At 46.2% G+C, this 17,758-nt stretch overlaps 1 protein-coding gene across 1 annotated transcript in view; it reads right to left on the reverse strand.

The window, feature by feature from the left end:
• The window catches only part of LOC109933807, a 71,681-nt gene that overhangs the window by 26,226 nt on the left and 27,697 nt on the right, over positions 1-17,758 (reverse strand). The window contains exons 2-3 of the mRNA XM_048608034.1: positions 1,969-6,307; positions 810-878 (exon numbers count right to left, since the gene is read on the reverse strand). Of these exons, the coding sequence (XP_048463991.1) occupies positions 810-878; positions 1,969-6,184 (4,285 nt within the window). The 5' untranslated portion in view covers positions 6,185-6,307. The remainder of the gene's footprint in view (positions 1-809; positions 879-1,968; positions 6,308-17,758) is intronic.

The following is a 17,758-nucleotide window of genomic DNA, read 5'->3' on the forward strand; positions in this document are numbered from 1 at the left end:
CTTATTTTGGAAACCTACAGACAGAGGGCCTTGGACTAGGTCTGTGCCACTGAAGATTTCTTCCTTCTCCCCTTCCATTTCTGAGCATTTGCCAATTAGCTTAACAGAAACAAACAAAACAGTCTGATCGATTTCCAAAGGGATTACACAAAAGTAGTAAATGACCCAAGCCAACCACTCCAAGGCAGTCAGATGCAACTGGATTCCATGCTGATCTCAGTGTACCACACAAGGTCACCACAGGAGAACCAGAAGTCAGAACAATACTGGTTGATTAATAGTTGGCAACATGGAGAACAACTAAATAATTCTGGAGCACCGACCACTTTATACTGGGGGGGGGCCTTCACAAGGCATCTCAAAACTTCTGACAAAAGTATCCGTGTATCAATTGCACTGATTTTTCTTCAGCATTAACATGATGGAATCATCCCAATTTCTTCCACAGCCCACTCAGCTGGGCAAAAGATTAGCAAGAAGCTGTAGATTAATACAAGTCATCGTTCTCAAAAATAATGCACGACTGGCACTACGCTTTTGGGATCAAACCTGAAACTTGCGCATTAATTTTTTTCCCCCCAATGGCAACAGTTTGTATCAATTGCAGGACAGGTGAAGCAATTGAAACATAAAATCAAAATAAATCAGCAGGGTCAAACAATAGTGTCATTAACTTAGTCACAAATGATCAAAATTTTGGAACAGATCTCAGAGCATACCTTCTGCTTTGCCACATCTTGAGGTTAATTTTCCATTTTTGATTAGTTAAATTTAAAAATAGGAAAAGAGAGAGACTACAAGATCCTCACCCCAAGTATCACTTTTCCTTTGTTTCTGTGGGCTCCGGCAATTAGGAGTATCAGGTTTCCTTTTCATGACTAAAAACAAAATTAATGCATCAGGTTTGAAATATTCAAAATCTCTTTTCCATTTTCAAATTAATATGGAAATACTTCTTTACAGAAACACTTTCTTTCCTTCCTGGGAGATTAAAGGAGTGCAGAGTTGCGCAGGTGAGAAGTGTATACCATGATGGAGCAGACATGACACGGGGAAGCTGGAAGGATCAATTCTGTGGTATATTCATTTCATTGAGACATCGCCTTCATAAGTTTGGGGCTGGTATTCATGTGCTCTGTAAGCCGTTCAACGTTGCAGTGAGTTCAGTCAAATTTTCAATTTACATCACGGTATAAAAGACCAAATAGAAATGCATACAATTAAAAGATACCTTCTTCTTCCACCTTTGACCAATCCACCAGTCTTGCATTTATCTTTTGTAAACTGTACTCCTAAACTGATTTTATAAGAGGTCAACCACTTTGTAGCTGGTACTTTCTAAACTCTCATTACTGGTGTTTCCACTCCTACCATTTATAATCGACACTCTTCAGTAGAGCAATCTTTTGCCTTCGGCAACATTAAAGTCAGAACCCCATCACTCTTGATCTCACCAAGCTTCAATTGTGCCTGGCATCTCAAAGACAAAACATTAGAAATGTCAAATGTGTCCATGACGTGGCCCTACCTTTGTAATGTCTCTAGCTCGATTAGGCTATACATATATTGTCCCAACCTCCTTATTGCTCCCTGCTCCCAAGTGTTCACTCTATATCTGGTCCTTCAGCTGTTGTGCTCCCACCCTTCAGAGCTTCAGCCATTTCCAACTTGCCACAGCTGTACTGAAAATAATCTCTAACTAACAGTTTTGTAACTGCTCCCAGGTGTGTCAAACAAAAGCAAAACACGTAGTATCCTACAATAGTTTCAGTCAAGCTTTTTGATTGGGAATGGGGGAAGGGAAGAAATGGTCAGAATAGAAGGAGCAGACTGTCAGCACATTTCATAACACAGGCCAAGAGTTTTCCACAAAATTGGCAAGGAATAGTGGTGATAACATCAATGCATGATCACCAAGCAATAATCCCAAGTTATTATTGCAGCTTAACAGCAGTCAGTTTGTCATACCCTTGAATCCAAGCTTAACTCCAAGGTGTCGGTTAACGTGCCACTTGCCAGTTTGGTGACCAATTTTCTTTCTCAACACATTTGAAGATGGATCTTTGTTCCCATTTTTCTTTTTATCTTCATTAAGTTCCAGAACAGTCCATGTGTCTTTATCTGGTTCAATTTCAACCAGATCTTGGGGAAGGTCTTTGCTTTCCCTTAGATCGGATTTCTTGTGAAAAGCAACTTTGCATGGTAATCTATCCAATTCTTCAGACATACCGAGAGAACTTGGGTTTGCAACACCTGGCTTACACAAGCCTTCCATCTCATCGTTTTCTAGTCTAGTACTGTTTTCACGAGCCTGCTGCTGCATAGCCTGGACAATACACACATCTTGCTTAACGTCTCTCAAAACCTCAGCCTGATTCGAGTCAGGGGCAGTGTCAGTGCAGCTTCTGGGCCCAGAATTCCAGCTCTCGGATACTTCTAAAGCATGTCCCCTATGAGTGGCAACTGGCACACTGTGTAAAGTGGCCTCTATGTCCATGTGTTTTACAATACAATTTGGATTACTAGTCTCATTGCTATTTTGGGTCTCAGGCATGGCATGTTGCAAATCTACCTGGCTTTCAGTTTTATTTCCCTGTGATAATTTACAATGGCAATATATGCCAAGCACACCGGATGCAGCTAGCCAGGCATTAATACAACAATATTCTTTCCTTTCCCGTTTTCCCTTCTTTGCACAGCTGTTCTTATTGGTGACAGGATGTAATGTAGGATTTTGATCTCCCCACTGTCTAACAGGTAGCTTCATTGTCACTGCCTTGGAGCTGCCAGCCTTCCATCCATCACTGCAGGCATTCTGGGAAACTTTGCTTGGAGTTTCCTCACTCAACCTCGCATCTGAGTGATTGAACGTTTCAGACCATATACTTCCTGGAGGCAGCTTCTCGTGAAGTTTTGGTTTCGCTATTTCCGCGAGCAGATTCAGAATCTCAGTGTGTCCGAGTACCTTGATACTGCAAGAGGAGTTGCAGTCCAAATTGTCAGACAGGCCAGCTTTCTCACTCTCATCTGGCATTTGCACTTCTTCGAAAACACTCGATGCAGTTTCTTTAGCAATATTTGGCACTTTACTCTCACAATTTTCACTCTTGTGCAGATTGTGGTGTTTGCTGGCTGACTTTGCAACATTGGCACATGCAAATTTGGGAGGATAAGGATTCCAGAAATTCAGTAACGTTTCAATTTCTGTGTCAATTGAATGCAAAAGATCATCAAGACCCTGAGGCTCATTATCTGAAAATTTCAAAGGGGTTGGGCTATTAATTTCAACAGACATGGTGCTATGGTCACAAACCAGTTTCCCATCTTGCTCTTTGAAATCAGATGGCATCACTGAAGGACTCTGCTGGGGTTCAGGGAAATGATCTTTGTCTGCGGTTAGATCTATTAAAACATTCACCTGGCTAGTATCAGATTGAGGGGTCTGCTGACGTGTGCGTTTTTCCTGTGAACTCTCCAATACTGATTGCGCATGTCCCAATGGTGGAAATTCTTTTACTGATGGGCATTGTTCACTCTCCAAATTAGACTGAAGTAAACACGACACTTGTGGATTTTCCTTCACAATATTACAACCTCCATGCGCTGCTTGGTCTTGCAAACTGGATTCTCCAGTTTCTTTTATTGTTGATGCATCATTCGTTTCCTCTGGTGGAGAGCTAGTTAGATCAACCACAGGGCAGGGGGAGCTCTGCTGAACAGATTTCCACATCCCGGTATTGTCTCCCAATGAAAACACTCCAGTGATACAGATCTCGGGCTGATCTGTATTACAACTGGCAACAGTTTCATCAGCGACTACCACTTCATTTTTCTCAGAGTTGCCACTGCACGTCTTCAACTCTGATGAGTTTGTCATTTTCTTTTTATCAGGTAGAGGTACGTTTTTACAAACATTTTCACTCTTTGAAGAACCTTCCACAGCAGAAGCCATAAACCTTTTTTGAGGTGGACTGTCAGTTGCATTTTCCTGGCCATCACACAGCAACACGTCATGATGGAAACCACAATCTTTCGGCAATACTTCTGCATCCAAAATTAGGTTCCTCTTCTTCCCATTCAGCTCAGTGGAAGACACCAACATCTCAGCTGACACCTGACTAGGTTCGGCTGATGTATTCCCACAATTTGCCTGTTCCCCAAATCCTTCGGCTATAGATGAGCTGATAATTTCTTGATGTGGTTGTCCATTCAGGTTCAACAGGCTGGTAGCTGCTGGCTGAGCAGTTTTAGATTTCTCAGACTCTGGGGTAGGTACATCCACAACCAGGCTGGAGGTTTCACCTTGGTATTCAGTAAGTCTCACAGGTGCATGTTCTTCTCCAGTTAATACAGTAGAGGGGCTACAGACAGAAGATGCCTCCATATTCTGGCAATTCTGCACAAGAACAGAAGGTGGAATTACAAGTACCAGGCCTGAGGTTGCCTGCTCCTCAGAGTTTTCCCTGGGTAAAAGGCTAACAGAGGAGTGCAAAGAGGTGTTAGTGCTAAATGCCTCAGACGAAGGATTAGAACCTGAAGAAACAAGCTGAATTGTTTGTTTGCCTACACTTTTAGATGCTAAATTGACCGCTGAGCAGAGCACATTTATAGAATTTGGAGGATCTGAAAGAGGGATAGTACTCTGCTGCTCACTATTACACAAAGCCCCCACTTCAACTGTAGATGCAGTCACTGTGTGCTGGAAGATTGAATTTGAACTGCCCACTGATGATTCTCCAAAGTTACAATGCCCATGAGACAATGGGGTGAACTGCGAGGTCTCAGGGACTGTATTGTGCGAACTTACGTTGGCATTGAGATTTCCCGGGGACATTAAATTCTGTTGGGCATTGACACTGGAAGGTACCTGAGAAGTTATAATACTGACTTCATTCATAGTTGAAGGCGTAAAATAGAAGTGAATATTATGTACATCATCTCGAGGGCATAACTCTGGTTTAGAAGTGAGGGGAGGTACAGCTGGTACAAAAGGAACACTCTTCTGTTCCATCATCTCTGTAGGGGATGATGGCGTAGCTTGGTTTTGCTTTTCAACAAACTTTTCAGAAGTTGAACTGGCAACTTGGAATACTCCATTCTGATCACTTAATTTATAATGTAACTGAGTGCCTTGCACATGCACGTCCTTGGCGTTGGAAGGGTCAGGAGACTGAAGAGAACGTGGGTTTTGCTGCAAGTCTTTCCAGTCATGAGACATTGGAGTAACCCTGGCAAGCACCATTCTCTTTTGGCTATTTGAATTTGTTGATGCAAACCAAGAATTGGACGAACTGTGCTGCATGCTGGGCTGTGAACTCAAACAAACAGATTGTCCTGTCCTTTCAGAAGCCTGCAGAGTATTGTTAGAAGAGCCAGCTCTTACTTGTCCTCCATTTGTAAGAGCTGGCCAGTTTCTCTGGCCAGGCTGAGCAGACGCATTATAGGTTACATTCCCTTCAGGACCTTTGTTCAGATCTGTACCGACCTTGCCGTAAGCCCCCTGAATTTGAACCTGCCCGTGACATTTCACTAAATTATTTGCTGTTTCATCAAGAGTCAAGTTACAATTTCCTTCAGATTCAGAAAGATTTACGTGCTTTTGGTCCATTGAAATTTGAGGTACACTTCCATTCGGAGATGATAATGAAATTAATAAATTCGAAGACTGGGCTGCATTCTGATAAGCTACACCTGGATTTAAGGCTGGTATTACCCTCGCAGAATAGATATTGTGGGCATTCGGAGACTGGACGTTTTGGCCAGTGGTTGTGGTCGTCATCCATACGAGCCCGTTTACAGCAAGCTGTTGTACTCTTGTACTCGATACTGCATGGTTTTTGGCAAGAATTGGGATTTGCCTTTTCCCCGGAAGAGGTCGAGATGCTGCCTGCGAAACAACTTGGTGGGCTGAAGTAGTGTTTGGTGCTTGTGGGTTAGCTTTAACAACTGAAAGCATTTGTTGAGATTTATACTCCTGCGTCTGCGCCATCGGCTGAACTGTCCCAATCATCTGGTGGAGCGTTTGGAGGGCATTCTCAACAGGTTTAGTACAGCTATTAGACGGAGGGTGTGCGGATGCTGGGCGCACACACATTCTGTTTGCAGCATACGCGACATCGTTGCGAACTGGCTTCGATATTGGATACGGCGGCAACAATCCCCTCTTGCAATCGTAAATTTTCATCGTGGCAGCTCTGGGCAAGAAGTTTCATCACTTCTCAAAGTCGCGTCATAACCATCCAGCAGCAGTTCATGGTCCTTGGCACAAGGCTTATAACATACATAGATCCAGTGCCACAACAGAATTCTGAAAGAAAAAAGGACAGGAAGTTGTGAGTTTGTAACTGTCCTTGTCATTCCCTACACTGCTGCAGAAATATTGTTGAATAAAGGTAACGGACATACACAATTTAACCTAAAAACCAAACCATTTCACACAAGAGGAAATAGCTGAATGACTGCAAATCAAAATTGTACACAGGGCAATCTCCTCGGGGATTGCAATATCTCATCGCAGGCAGTGATATTTGCCCAGCAACAAATTAGGTTGGAGATTTCGGTGAATCTTGACATGTTTATAAAATGCTGATTTATCAATAATTTATTGATAATTCAGTAAGCAAAGCATGGTTGTTTGATGTATCAAAAATGTAGCAAGATTTGAAAGATGTCTTTTCTTTTTGTTTGGAGTATTTGTTCCCAATACAGGAGATAGGCTGTCCCATTAAAGTACAGAGTGCCCATTTGAAAAAAAGAAAAAGATCTATATAAAATTCCAGACATAACAAGGTGTAGAGCTGGATGAACACAGCAGGCCAAGCAGCATCAGAGGAACAGGAAAGCTGACATTTCGGGCCTAGACCCTTCCTCAGAAATGGGGGAGGAGAAGGGGATTCTGAAATAAATAGGGAGAGGGGGAGGCAGATAGAAGATGGATAAAGGAGAAGATAGGTGGGGGGGAGACAGACAGGTCAAAGAGGCGGGGATGGAGCCAGTAAAGGTGAGTGTATGTGGAGAGTTAGGGAGAAGATAGGTCAGTCCAGGGAGGACAGACAGGTCAAGGGGGCGGGATGAGGTTAGTAGGTAGGAGATGGGGGTGGGGCTTGAGGTGGGAGGAGGGGATAGGTGGGAGGAAGGACAGGTTAGGGAGGCGGGGACAAGCTGGGCTGGTTTTGGGATGCGGTAGGGGGAGGGGAGATTTTGAAGCTTGTGAAGTCCACATTGATACCATTGGGCTGCAGGGTTCCCAAGCGGAATACGAGGTGCTGTTCCTGCAACCTTCAGGTGGCATTGTTGTGGCACTGCAGGAGGCTCAGGATGGACATGTGGTCCGAGGAATGGGAGGGGGAGTTGAAATGGTTCGCGACGGGGAGGTGCACTTGTTTAGTGCGAACCAAGTGTAGGTGTTCTGCAAAGCGGTCCCCAAGCCTCCGCTTGGTTTCCCCGATGTAGAGGAGGCCACAACGGGTACAGCGGATGCAGTATACCACGTTAGCAGATGTGCAGCTGAACATTTGCTTGATGTGGAAAGTCTTCTTGGGGCCTGGGATGGCGGTGAGGGGGGAGGTGTAGGGGCAGGTGGAGCACTTCCTGCGGTTGCAGGGAAAAGTGCCGGGTGTGGTGGGGCTGGAGGGGAGTGTGGAGCAGACCAGGGTGTCCCGGAGAGAGTGGTCCCTCCGGAATGGATAAGGGTGGGGAGGGAAACATGTCTTTGGTGGTGGGGTCAGATTGCAGATGGCGGAAGTGTCGGAGGATGATGCGTTGGATCCGGAGGTTGGTGGGGTGGTACGTGAGGACGAGGGGGATTCTGTCTTGGTTGTTATTGCGGGGAGGGGGTGTGAGGGAGGAGTTGCTGGAAATGCGGGAAACACGGTCGAGGGCATTCTCGACCACTGAGAGGGGGGATGTTGCGGTCCTTGAAAAATGAGGACATCTGAGATGTATGGGAGTGGAATGCCTCATCCTGGGAGCAGATGCAGCAGAGGCAAAGGAATTGGGAATAGGGGATGGCATTTTTGTAGCAAGGTGGGTGGGAGGAAGTGTATTCTAGGTAGCTGTGGGAGTCGGTGGGCTTGAAATGGATATCGGTTTCCAAATGGTTGCCAGAGATGGAAATAGAGAGGTCCAGGAAGGAGAGAGAGGTATCAGAGATGGTCCAGGTGAACTTAAGGTTGGGGTGGAAGGTATTGGTGAAGTGGATAAACTGTTCGTGGGAGCACGAGGCAGCGCTGATACAGTCATCAATGTAACGGAGGAAGAGGTGGGGTTGAGGGCCAGTATAGCTATGGAAGAGGGATTGTTCCACGTAACCTAAAAAGAGGCAGGCATAGCTTGGGCCCATGCGGGTACCCATGGCCACCCCCTTTGTCTGTAGGAAGTGGGAGGGATTGAAAGAAAAGTTGTTGAGGGGGAGGACGAGTTCGGCTAAGCGGATGAGGGTGTCAGTGGAGGGGGACTGGTCGGGCCTGCGGGACAGAAAGAAGCAGAGGGCCTTTCGACCATCTGTATGGGGAATGCAGGTGTATAGGGACTGGACGTCCATGGTAAAGATGAGGTGTTGGGGACCAGGGAATTGGAAGTTCTGGAGGTGGTTGAGGGCGTGGGTGGTGTCACGGACGTAGGTAGGGACTTCCTGGACCAAGGGGGAGAAAATGGAGTCGAACTAGGTGGAGATAAGTTCGGTGGGGCAGGAGCAGGCGGAGACAATGGGTCGACCAGGGCAGTCAGGTTTGTGGATTTTGGGAAGGAGATGGAAACGGGCGGTGCGAGGTTGGGGAACGATGAGGTTGGAGGCTGTGGGTGGAAGGTCACCTGAGGTGATGAGGTTGTGGATGGTTTGGGAGATGATGGTTTGGTGGTTGGGGGTGGGGTCATGATCAAGGGGGCGGTAGAAAGTGGTGTCAGAGAGTTGGCACCTGGCCTCAGCGATGTAGAGGTCAGTGCGCCATACTACAACTGCGCCTCCCTTGTTCGCAGGTTTTATGGTGAGGTTGGGATTGGAGCGGAGGGAGCGGAGGGCTGCACGTTCTGCAGGGGAGAGATTGGAGTGGGTGAGAGGGGTGGAGACGTTGAGGCGATTGATGTCTCGACGGCAGTTGGAGATGAAGAGGTCGAGGGAGGGTAGGAGGCCTTGGGGTGGTGTCCAGGAGGAGGGGGTGTGTTGGAGGCGGGAGAAGGGGTCAGTAGGGAGAGGGTTAGGCTCACGGTTAAAGACTCCTCCAAAACTTCCAATTCCCCGGTCCCCAACACACCATCTTTACCATGGACGTCCAGTCCCTATACACCTGCATTCTCCATACAGATGGCCTAAAGGCCCTCCGCTTCTTCCTGTCCCGCAGGCCCGACCAGTCCCCCTCCACTGACACCCTCATCCGCTTAGCCGAACTCGTCCTCGCCCTCAACGACTTCTCTTTCAATTCCTCCCACATCCTACAGACAAAGGGGGTGGCCATGGGTACCCGCATTGGCCCAAGCTATGCCTGCTTCTTTGGAGGTTACGTGGAACAATCCCTCTTCCGTAGCTACGCTGGCCCTAAACCCCACCTCTTCCTCAGTTACATTGATGACTGTATCAGCGCCGTCTCGTGCTCCCATGAGGAGCTCGAACAGTTCATCCACTTCACCAATACCTTCCACCCCAACCTTAAGTTCACCTGGACCATCTCTGATACCTCTCTCTCCTTCCTGGACCTCTCTATTTCCATCTCTGGCAACCATTTGGAAACTGATATCCATTTCAAGCCCACCGATTCCAACAGCTACCTAGAATACACCTCCTCCCACCCACCATCCTGCAAAAATGCCATCCCCTATTTCCAACTCCTTCACCTCCGCTGCATCTGCTCCCAGGATGAGGCATTCCACTCCCGTACATCTCAGATGTCCTCGTTTTTCAAGGACCGCAACTTCCTCCCCTCAGTGGTCGAGAATGCCCTCGACCGTGTCTCCCGCATTTCCCGCAACTCATCCCTCACACCCCCTCCCCGCAATAACAACCAAGACAGAATCCCCCTCGTCCTCACGTACCACCCCACCAACCTCTGGATCCAACGCATCATCCTCCGACACTTCCGCCATCTGCAATCCGACCCCACCACCAAAGACATTTTTCCCTCCCCACCTTTATCTGCTTTCCGGAGGGACCATTCTCTCCGTGACTCCCTTGTTCGCTCCACACTCCCCTCCAGCCCCACCACACCCGGCACTTTTCCCTGCAACCGCAGGAAGTGCTACACCTGCCCCTACACCTCCCCCCTCATCCCCATCCCAGGCCCCAAGAAGATTTTCCACATCAAGCAGATGTTCAGCTGCACATCTGCTAATGTGGTATACTGTATCCACTGTTCCCATTGTGGCCTCCTCTACATCGCAGAAACCAAGCGGAGGCTTGAGGACCGCTTTGCAGAACACCTACACTCGGTTCACACTAAACTGCACCTTCCATTCGTGAACCATTTCAACTCCCCCTTCCATTCCTCAGACGACATGTCCATCCTGGGCCTCCTGCAGTGCCACAACAATGCCACCCGAAGGTTGCAGGAACAGCACCTCATATTCCGTTTGGGAACCCTGCAGCCCAATGGTATCAATGTGGACTTCACAAGCTTCAAAACCTCCCCTCCCCCTCCCACATCCCAAAACCAGCCCAGCTTGTCCCCGCCTCCCTAACCTGTCCTTCCTCCCACCTCAAGCCCCACCCCCACCTCCTACCTACTAACCTCATCCCGCCCCCTTGACCTGTCCGTCCTCCCTGGACTGACCTACCTCCTCCCTAACTCTCCACATACAATCACCTTTACCGGCTCCATCCCCGCCTCTTTGCCCTGTCTGTCTCCTCTCCACCTATCTTCTCCTCTATCCATCTTCTATCCGGCTCCCCCTCCCTCCCTATTTATTTCAGAATCCCCTTCCCCTCCCCCATTTCTGAAGAAGGGTCTAGGCCCGAAACGTCAGCCTTCCTGCTCCTCTGATGCTGCTTGGCCTGCTGTGTTCATCCAGCTCTACACCTTGTTATCTCAGATTCTCCAGCATCTGCAGTTCCTACTATCTCTATATAAAATTCCACATAGCCAACACTGAACATGACTGTTAAGAGCTCATATCAGATGTACTTTTTGACTTTGCACCTGATGACCTTATTTGTTTATAATAGGTGGCGCAATATTGCTAAATGCAAATAACACTGTTTGTGCATGCACACTCAGTGCATTCTCCTCTTTGGACTGACCTTTAAAGGATAGTGCTGAAGTAGAGCCTAGTTGCTGTATCAGCACAGTGGTAATTTGAGAGTCTCTTGCAGAAGACATAGGATTGGGAACAGCCTTGAGGGCTGACAGGAAATGCAAGTACGATGCACCGTTACGGATGGACTACAATGTCACCATAAGTCATTCAAGTGCATGAAAAATGAGGCTTCTAATATGGCACAAGGCCAGATCTGTAAGTGTTGACCTATTGTACCTGTATCACGTTCCAAGAGAGCAAGGTGACCACTGTCAACTAGAAACAGTTAAGACAGCGCAGCACTCAAAAGGGAAACGTGTGGGCTGAAGGTGAGAACCTTCAACAAGCATCACACTTTGCACTTATGCCAAATATCTCAATAAATCTCTGACAGATACGAAGAACAGCAGGTGCTGGAGGCTGAGATAACACAGTGTGGAGCTGGAGGAACACGGCAGGCCAGGCAGCAGAGGAGCAGCAAAGTTGACGTCAGAAATGTCAACTTCCCTGTTCCTCTGATGCTGCCTGGCCTGCTGTGTTCCTCCAGCCCCACACTGTGTTATCTCAATAAATCTGTTACACTTGTTTCAGCTCATGATTACCTATAGTGGTCACTCATGAACAGGTCTCTAACTCACATTTAACCAGAACGTACACTGCTAATACAACAATTTTCAGAAGCCATTTGCTAAAACTCGAAGTAGTTATTGCAACTCAAATCAAACCAAGGACTGGCTTGGATGTAAAAGATTTGTGCAACAGTGAACAAGCACAGATACTCATGGATGAATTAAGCATGTGTGGAGTGGAACTTTGTAGACTGTGCTGGAGTACTCGAGTCAGGAAGTATCACTGGTGTAGGTTATAATCTGGAGGAGGATCATTAACTTATACAAAAAATAAATTCAAACTCCCAGATACAGAAAGATGTTAAGCCAGCAGATTTCTTGTTTTGAAAACCTGTAGTGCACACAAATTAAACAAAAGTACTACTAATTTATTAGATTTCACCAACCGAGAAGCAAGAGGTGCCCTACACTATTTTCTTTCCATTCAAGAGTTTCTCTATATATCTCGAAGATTGTAGATCGTAATTTAATAAGTTATCCCCAATAAATAGTAATTCTTGTTAAGTATGGAAAACTGGTCTGTGCTTTCCATCGACTTGGGGGAAAAATTGGGAAATTTTGTACACTTTTCTAAAATCTTAACTTTTGCAACGACTCATGAAATAGCAGGGCTCAATTTCCAGCATGACCCTAGTGAAACCCAACAGTAGATATCCAATTCTCTGCTGAATTGCAAAATACAAACAATCTCCATCAACCTTTTAGGCATTGCATCTTAGATCCTAACTGCTCAGGGTGGAGAGATGTTTTTTCTATCACCGTAATCTGGTTGTCAACCCTTCAGCCCTTTCATCAAGCACACAGTACATTGTATTTGAACAGGCGGACAACAGGACACTTAATCTCAGCTGAATCTTCGTATTTTCAAAACTAAAACTTTCTCAGAAGACCATTGACTAGGCAGCCTTAATTACTTTCTTAAGATCTGGTAAGGGAATTTCTAACTCAGACTTGAACGATATCAATTAGTGCATACTGACAAGTGATGTGAAATGAACATGGTTGATGTCTGTTTATGTTCACATTTAATTTGCAGATAGTTCTGAGACCAGTTTGCTCCATGTAATGATCTACATGTTGCAAGGTGCTTCCCTATTTTTACATTATCGAGAAGTCTGCAGTACTTGTGTTTATTGTGGAAACAGAATTAGAGACACTGTGTTACACATGAGTACTTAAAAGCAGATTGCCAAAGTTTTATTTCAAACAGGACAAGGTGGGGAGGAAAAGATCATAAGAAGTGGACATACGAAAGAGGCTTTTACAAGCAAACATTGGAAATTGGGTTGCTTTTTTTTTTATAAAGTCGGTACATTTCTAATGAGGCAAATACCTCTCCCCACGCTGCATCGTACTATCCTATTGAACAGATATAGAGGAGAATTTGAACAGATGCTTTATATACTGGGTTCTTACGACGCAGTGATAGTGTCCCTGCCTCTGACCAAGGTGGTTCAGGTTCACGTCTCACCTGCTTCAGAGGTGTGTCATTACATCTCCGTAAAAGATATACATTATACTTGAATTGCTGTTAGTATGAATTACCATACATCCTTTCAAAAGTGAGCAAATGTTATCCTCCAATGTTTCAGGACATAAATATCCTGTATTTAAAAACAGAAATGGTTAATTAGTTTTTAAACAAACACCTTGTAAACTGGTCAGTTCAAAATCAAACTGAATTCAATCCTAGGCAGCCACAACAGTATATTATCCTTGACCAGTCACCAAAATACTTATAGATCAACCCTCTGCCTTCACACAATTGGAAAACAACAGTCAGTTGGACTGTACATCCTCACACACTGCTTCCTGTGAAGATTTCATTCCATTCTCCCAGTTTCTCAGTCTTCATATCGATTCTCGTGATACAACCTTCCACAGAGGGGCCTCAAATGTCCACTTTTTTCTCAACTGAGGATTCCCCAGCACTGCGGTTGACAAAGCCCTCAGCCCTTCCTTGACAAGATTATGGTCCCCATGTCCTCACTTTCCACCCCAACACCAGACACACATTTCCCCTTCCCTCCCTCGTCAGCCAGCATTCTGCAGGGACCATTCCTTGTATGACACCCTGTTTCACTCGTCCTCCCATTCCCAAAGCCTCCCCACATTATTCTTCCTTCCAATCACAGAAGGTGTAACAACTATCCATTTATTTCCTCCCTTCTCACTAACTGGGGTAAAGGTAAAGCAGCAACTTACCTCCACTTCACTCAATCTACTGTACTCACTATTCATAATGTGGTCTCCTCTACACTGGGGAGGCAAAACACAAACTGACTGACTGCTTTGCAGAACATCTACGTTCTGTCTGCAAAAGTGACCCTGGGCTTCCTGTTGTCTGCCACTTCTACACACCAGTGTGTGTCCTGGCCAACATGTGTCTTGGGCTTGCTGCAATGCTCCATGGAAACTCCGCACAAGCTGGAAGTACAGCATCTCCTTTTCCTGCAGCCTTTAGGACACACAATAGCAAGTTCAATAAGTTTAAGACCTGTGCACCACCTTCCAAGTCCTTTTCCCACCTCTGATTTAGTCATCACAGACTACTTTCAACACAGCTAACCCATTTTCACCTGCTTTTCGTCCCTATGATCAGCTTTTCCTTTCTCCCCGTCTCACCGTTATCAGTTAAGTGTAGATAAGTGTAGAAGTCAGATAAGTGTATCCATCGATAGTTGGCCAATGAGCTGTGCCAGTCAATTCCCTAGATCAACCAATGGACTGCAGGAAAGACACAGCAACGCACCGTGGTGTAAATTCTGTTCACTTGGCTAAGAAGCCTGTCTAAATAGCAATATGGAAAGCAATTTACAAAGTTAACACAAATAACAGCACACAGAACTGACAACTGAAACTATAGCAAACCATTCCTGTCAGAATTAATCAGTCACTCACTCAATCAGGGCAGTTTTCAGCGTCATCAACCTCATTATCTCCAGAGGACTCTCCTCCCACCACCCCCAACCCTAACTCTGCACTACCTCCAACATGATCGCCTCCCAACCCCAGAGAGCCTGCTTCTATCTCCTTCCCAAAATCCACAAACCAGATTGCCCCGGAGGGCCCATCGTATCAGCTTGCTCCTGTCCCACCGAGCTCATTTCCTCCTATCCCGACTCTATCCTCTCTCCACTTGTCCAGATCCTACCCACCTACATCTGTGATACCTCTGATGCCCTCCGCCATATGGAGAATTTCCAGTTCTCTGGCCCTAACTGCCTCCACATTCACCGTGGATGTCCAATCCCTCTGTATCTCCATTCCCCGCTAGGATGGTCCGAGAGGTCTGTTTCTTCCTCGACCAGAGGCCTGAACACTCCCCATCCACCACCACTCTCCTGTGCCTGGCTAAACTTATTCTCTCACTAAACAATTTCTCCTTTAATTCATCTCACTTCTGCCACAAAGGAGTGGCTATGGGCACCCGCATGGGTCCCAGTTATGTCGGCCTCTCTACAGGGTACGTGGAACAATCCTTGTTCCAGGGCTACACTGACCCCCTCCCATAATTCCTTTTTTTCAGTACAACAACAACTGCTTTGGTGCCATTTCACACTCCCGCCTGGATCCTGAAAAATTGGTTCATTTTGCCTCCAATTTCTACCCATCTACTACAAAGCCCACTGACTCCCATAGCTACCTTCACGACAGCTCTTCACACCCCACGTCCTGCAAGGACTCCATCCCACTCTCCCAATTCCTTCACCTTTGCCGCATCTGTCCGCATGATGCCACCGTCCAAAACAGTGCTGCTGACATAGCTTCCTTCTTCCATAACTGCGGTTTCCTGCCCATTGTGGTTGACAGGGCCCTTAACCACATCCGACCTATCACCCGTGCTTCCATCCTTGCCCTTTCCCATCACTCACAACAGTGTGATCGGGTCCCTCTTGTCTTCACTTTTCATCCCACTGGCCTCCACATTCAAAGGATCATTTTCCGCCATTTCAGACAACTCCAGCAGAACGCCACCACCAAACACATCTTCCTCTCACTCTCCCGTCTGCATTTCACAGGGATCAATCCCTCCGGGACACCCTAGTCCATTCCTCGACCACCAACACCACTCCACCTTCCGACGGCAGCTTCCCATGTAACCGCAGAAGGTGCAACACTGCCCCTTCACCTCCTCCCTGCTCATCATCCAAGGGCCTAGCAGTCTCTCCAGGTGAAGCAGCATTTCACCTATACCTCCTCCAATCTTGTGTATTGTACTTGCTGCACCCAATGTGGCCTACTCTACATTGGAGAAACCAAACGCAGACTGGGTGACCACTTTGCAAAACACCTCCGGGTCCGTGCGCAAGCATGACCCTGACCTTCCTGTCACCGGTCAGTTTAACAGTGTCCTGCTCACATGTCCACACACATCTGTCCTCAGCATGCTGCAGCGCTCCAGTGAATCACAGCGCAAACTGGAGGAACAACATCTCATCTTCAGACTAAGTCGTTTACAACGTTTTGGGCGCAATATTGAGTTCAACACCTTCAAACGGTGAACTCATTCCTTCCCTTTCTTTTAGCTTTACTTGTTACATTGTCTGTCACCATGTCCTCTCTCCCCACGCCAGTGGGGCCGTCTGTCCTTTCCAGTCTGGCAGTTAGACACACCATTGTTCTGCCATTCTCACATTCTGATCACTTAATCTGCACTATCAACACCCTTTCTCCCCCATGACTCCATCCCCCATATCCCCCAACCAACACTTCGCTTTAGCTCTGACGAAGAGTCATCAAGGCTCGAAATGTTAGCATTGCTCTCTCTCCATGGATGCTTCCTGACCCACTGTGACCTCCCGCATTTTTTTGTTTTCAGTTCAGATTCCAGCATCTGTCGTAACTTGCTCCAACACGGCGGAGTCTGATTGAGGGTGAAACTGTCCAATCCTAATTGCCTCCACGGCAACACACACAGTCGCTCATTCGCAATCTTCAACTATTGAGCAAAATCAGATATACAACATAGAACATAGCAGTACAGGCCCTTCGGCCCTCATGTTGCGCCGACTTGTGAAACCAATCTGAAGCCTATCTAACCTACACTATTCCATTATCATCCATATGTTTATCCAATGACCATTTAAATGCCCTTAAAGTTGGCGAGGCTATGACCCACTGGAATATGTTAGAAGTGTTGTGTTTGGCATTAGAGATTAATTCAGCAAACAGTTCACTGATAAACACTGGTAAATTTAAAAACAGAGTATAAAAGCACTGTAGAAAGATGATTTCTTTTCGGAAAGGCAATATTAGTGCTTGAGCAGGTTATCCCAGATTTTGCGAAAGTTGTTCCTGTACGATTGCCAGATGCTTTTTCATCCTTGATAAGCAGAGCTGAAATAAAAGTGCCGGTATTTTATTTCTAGCAAGTGACCTGTTCATGTTTAAATGGTTAACCATTACAATGCTAATAGTTTAAACAGGTACTTTTTAGACCATAGTTACATACTTGTAAGGAACCCAAAATTGACACACTACTCGTAAGAACTAGGAGCAGAAGTAGGCCGTCTGGCCCTTCGAGCCTGCTCCACTATTCAATAAGATCATGGTTGATCTTTTCATGGACTCAGATCCACTGACCCGCGTTCTCACCGTATCCCTTAATTCCTTTATTGTTCAAAAGGAATGTACCTTATCTTTAAAAACGTTTACTGAAGTAGCATCAACTAGTTCACCGGGCAAGCAATTCCATAGATTAACAACCCTCTGGGTGAAGGCGTTCCTTCTCAATTCAGTCCTAAATCTGCTCCCTCTAATCTTGAGGCTCTGCCCTCTTGTCCTAGCTTCACCTGCCAGTGGAAACATCCTCTCTACTTCTATCTTATCTATTCCCTTCATAATTTTATATGTTTCTATAAGATGCCCCCTCAATCTTCTGAATTCCAATGAATATAATCCCA

Source organism: Rhincodon typus, chromosome 18, assembly GCF_021869965.1.
Source record: "Rhincodon typus isolate 14 chromosome 18, sRhiTyp1.1, whole genome shotgun sequence".
NCBI lineage: Eukaryota > Metazoa > Chordata > Chondrichthyes > Orectolobiformes > Rhincodontidae > Rhincodon > Rhincodon typus.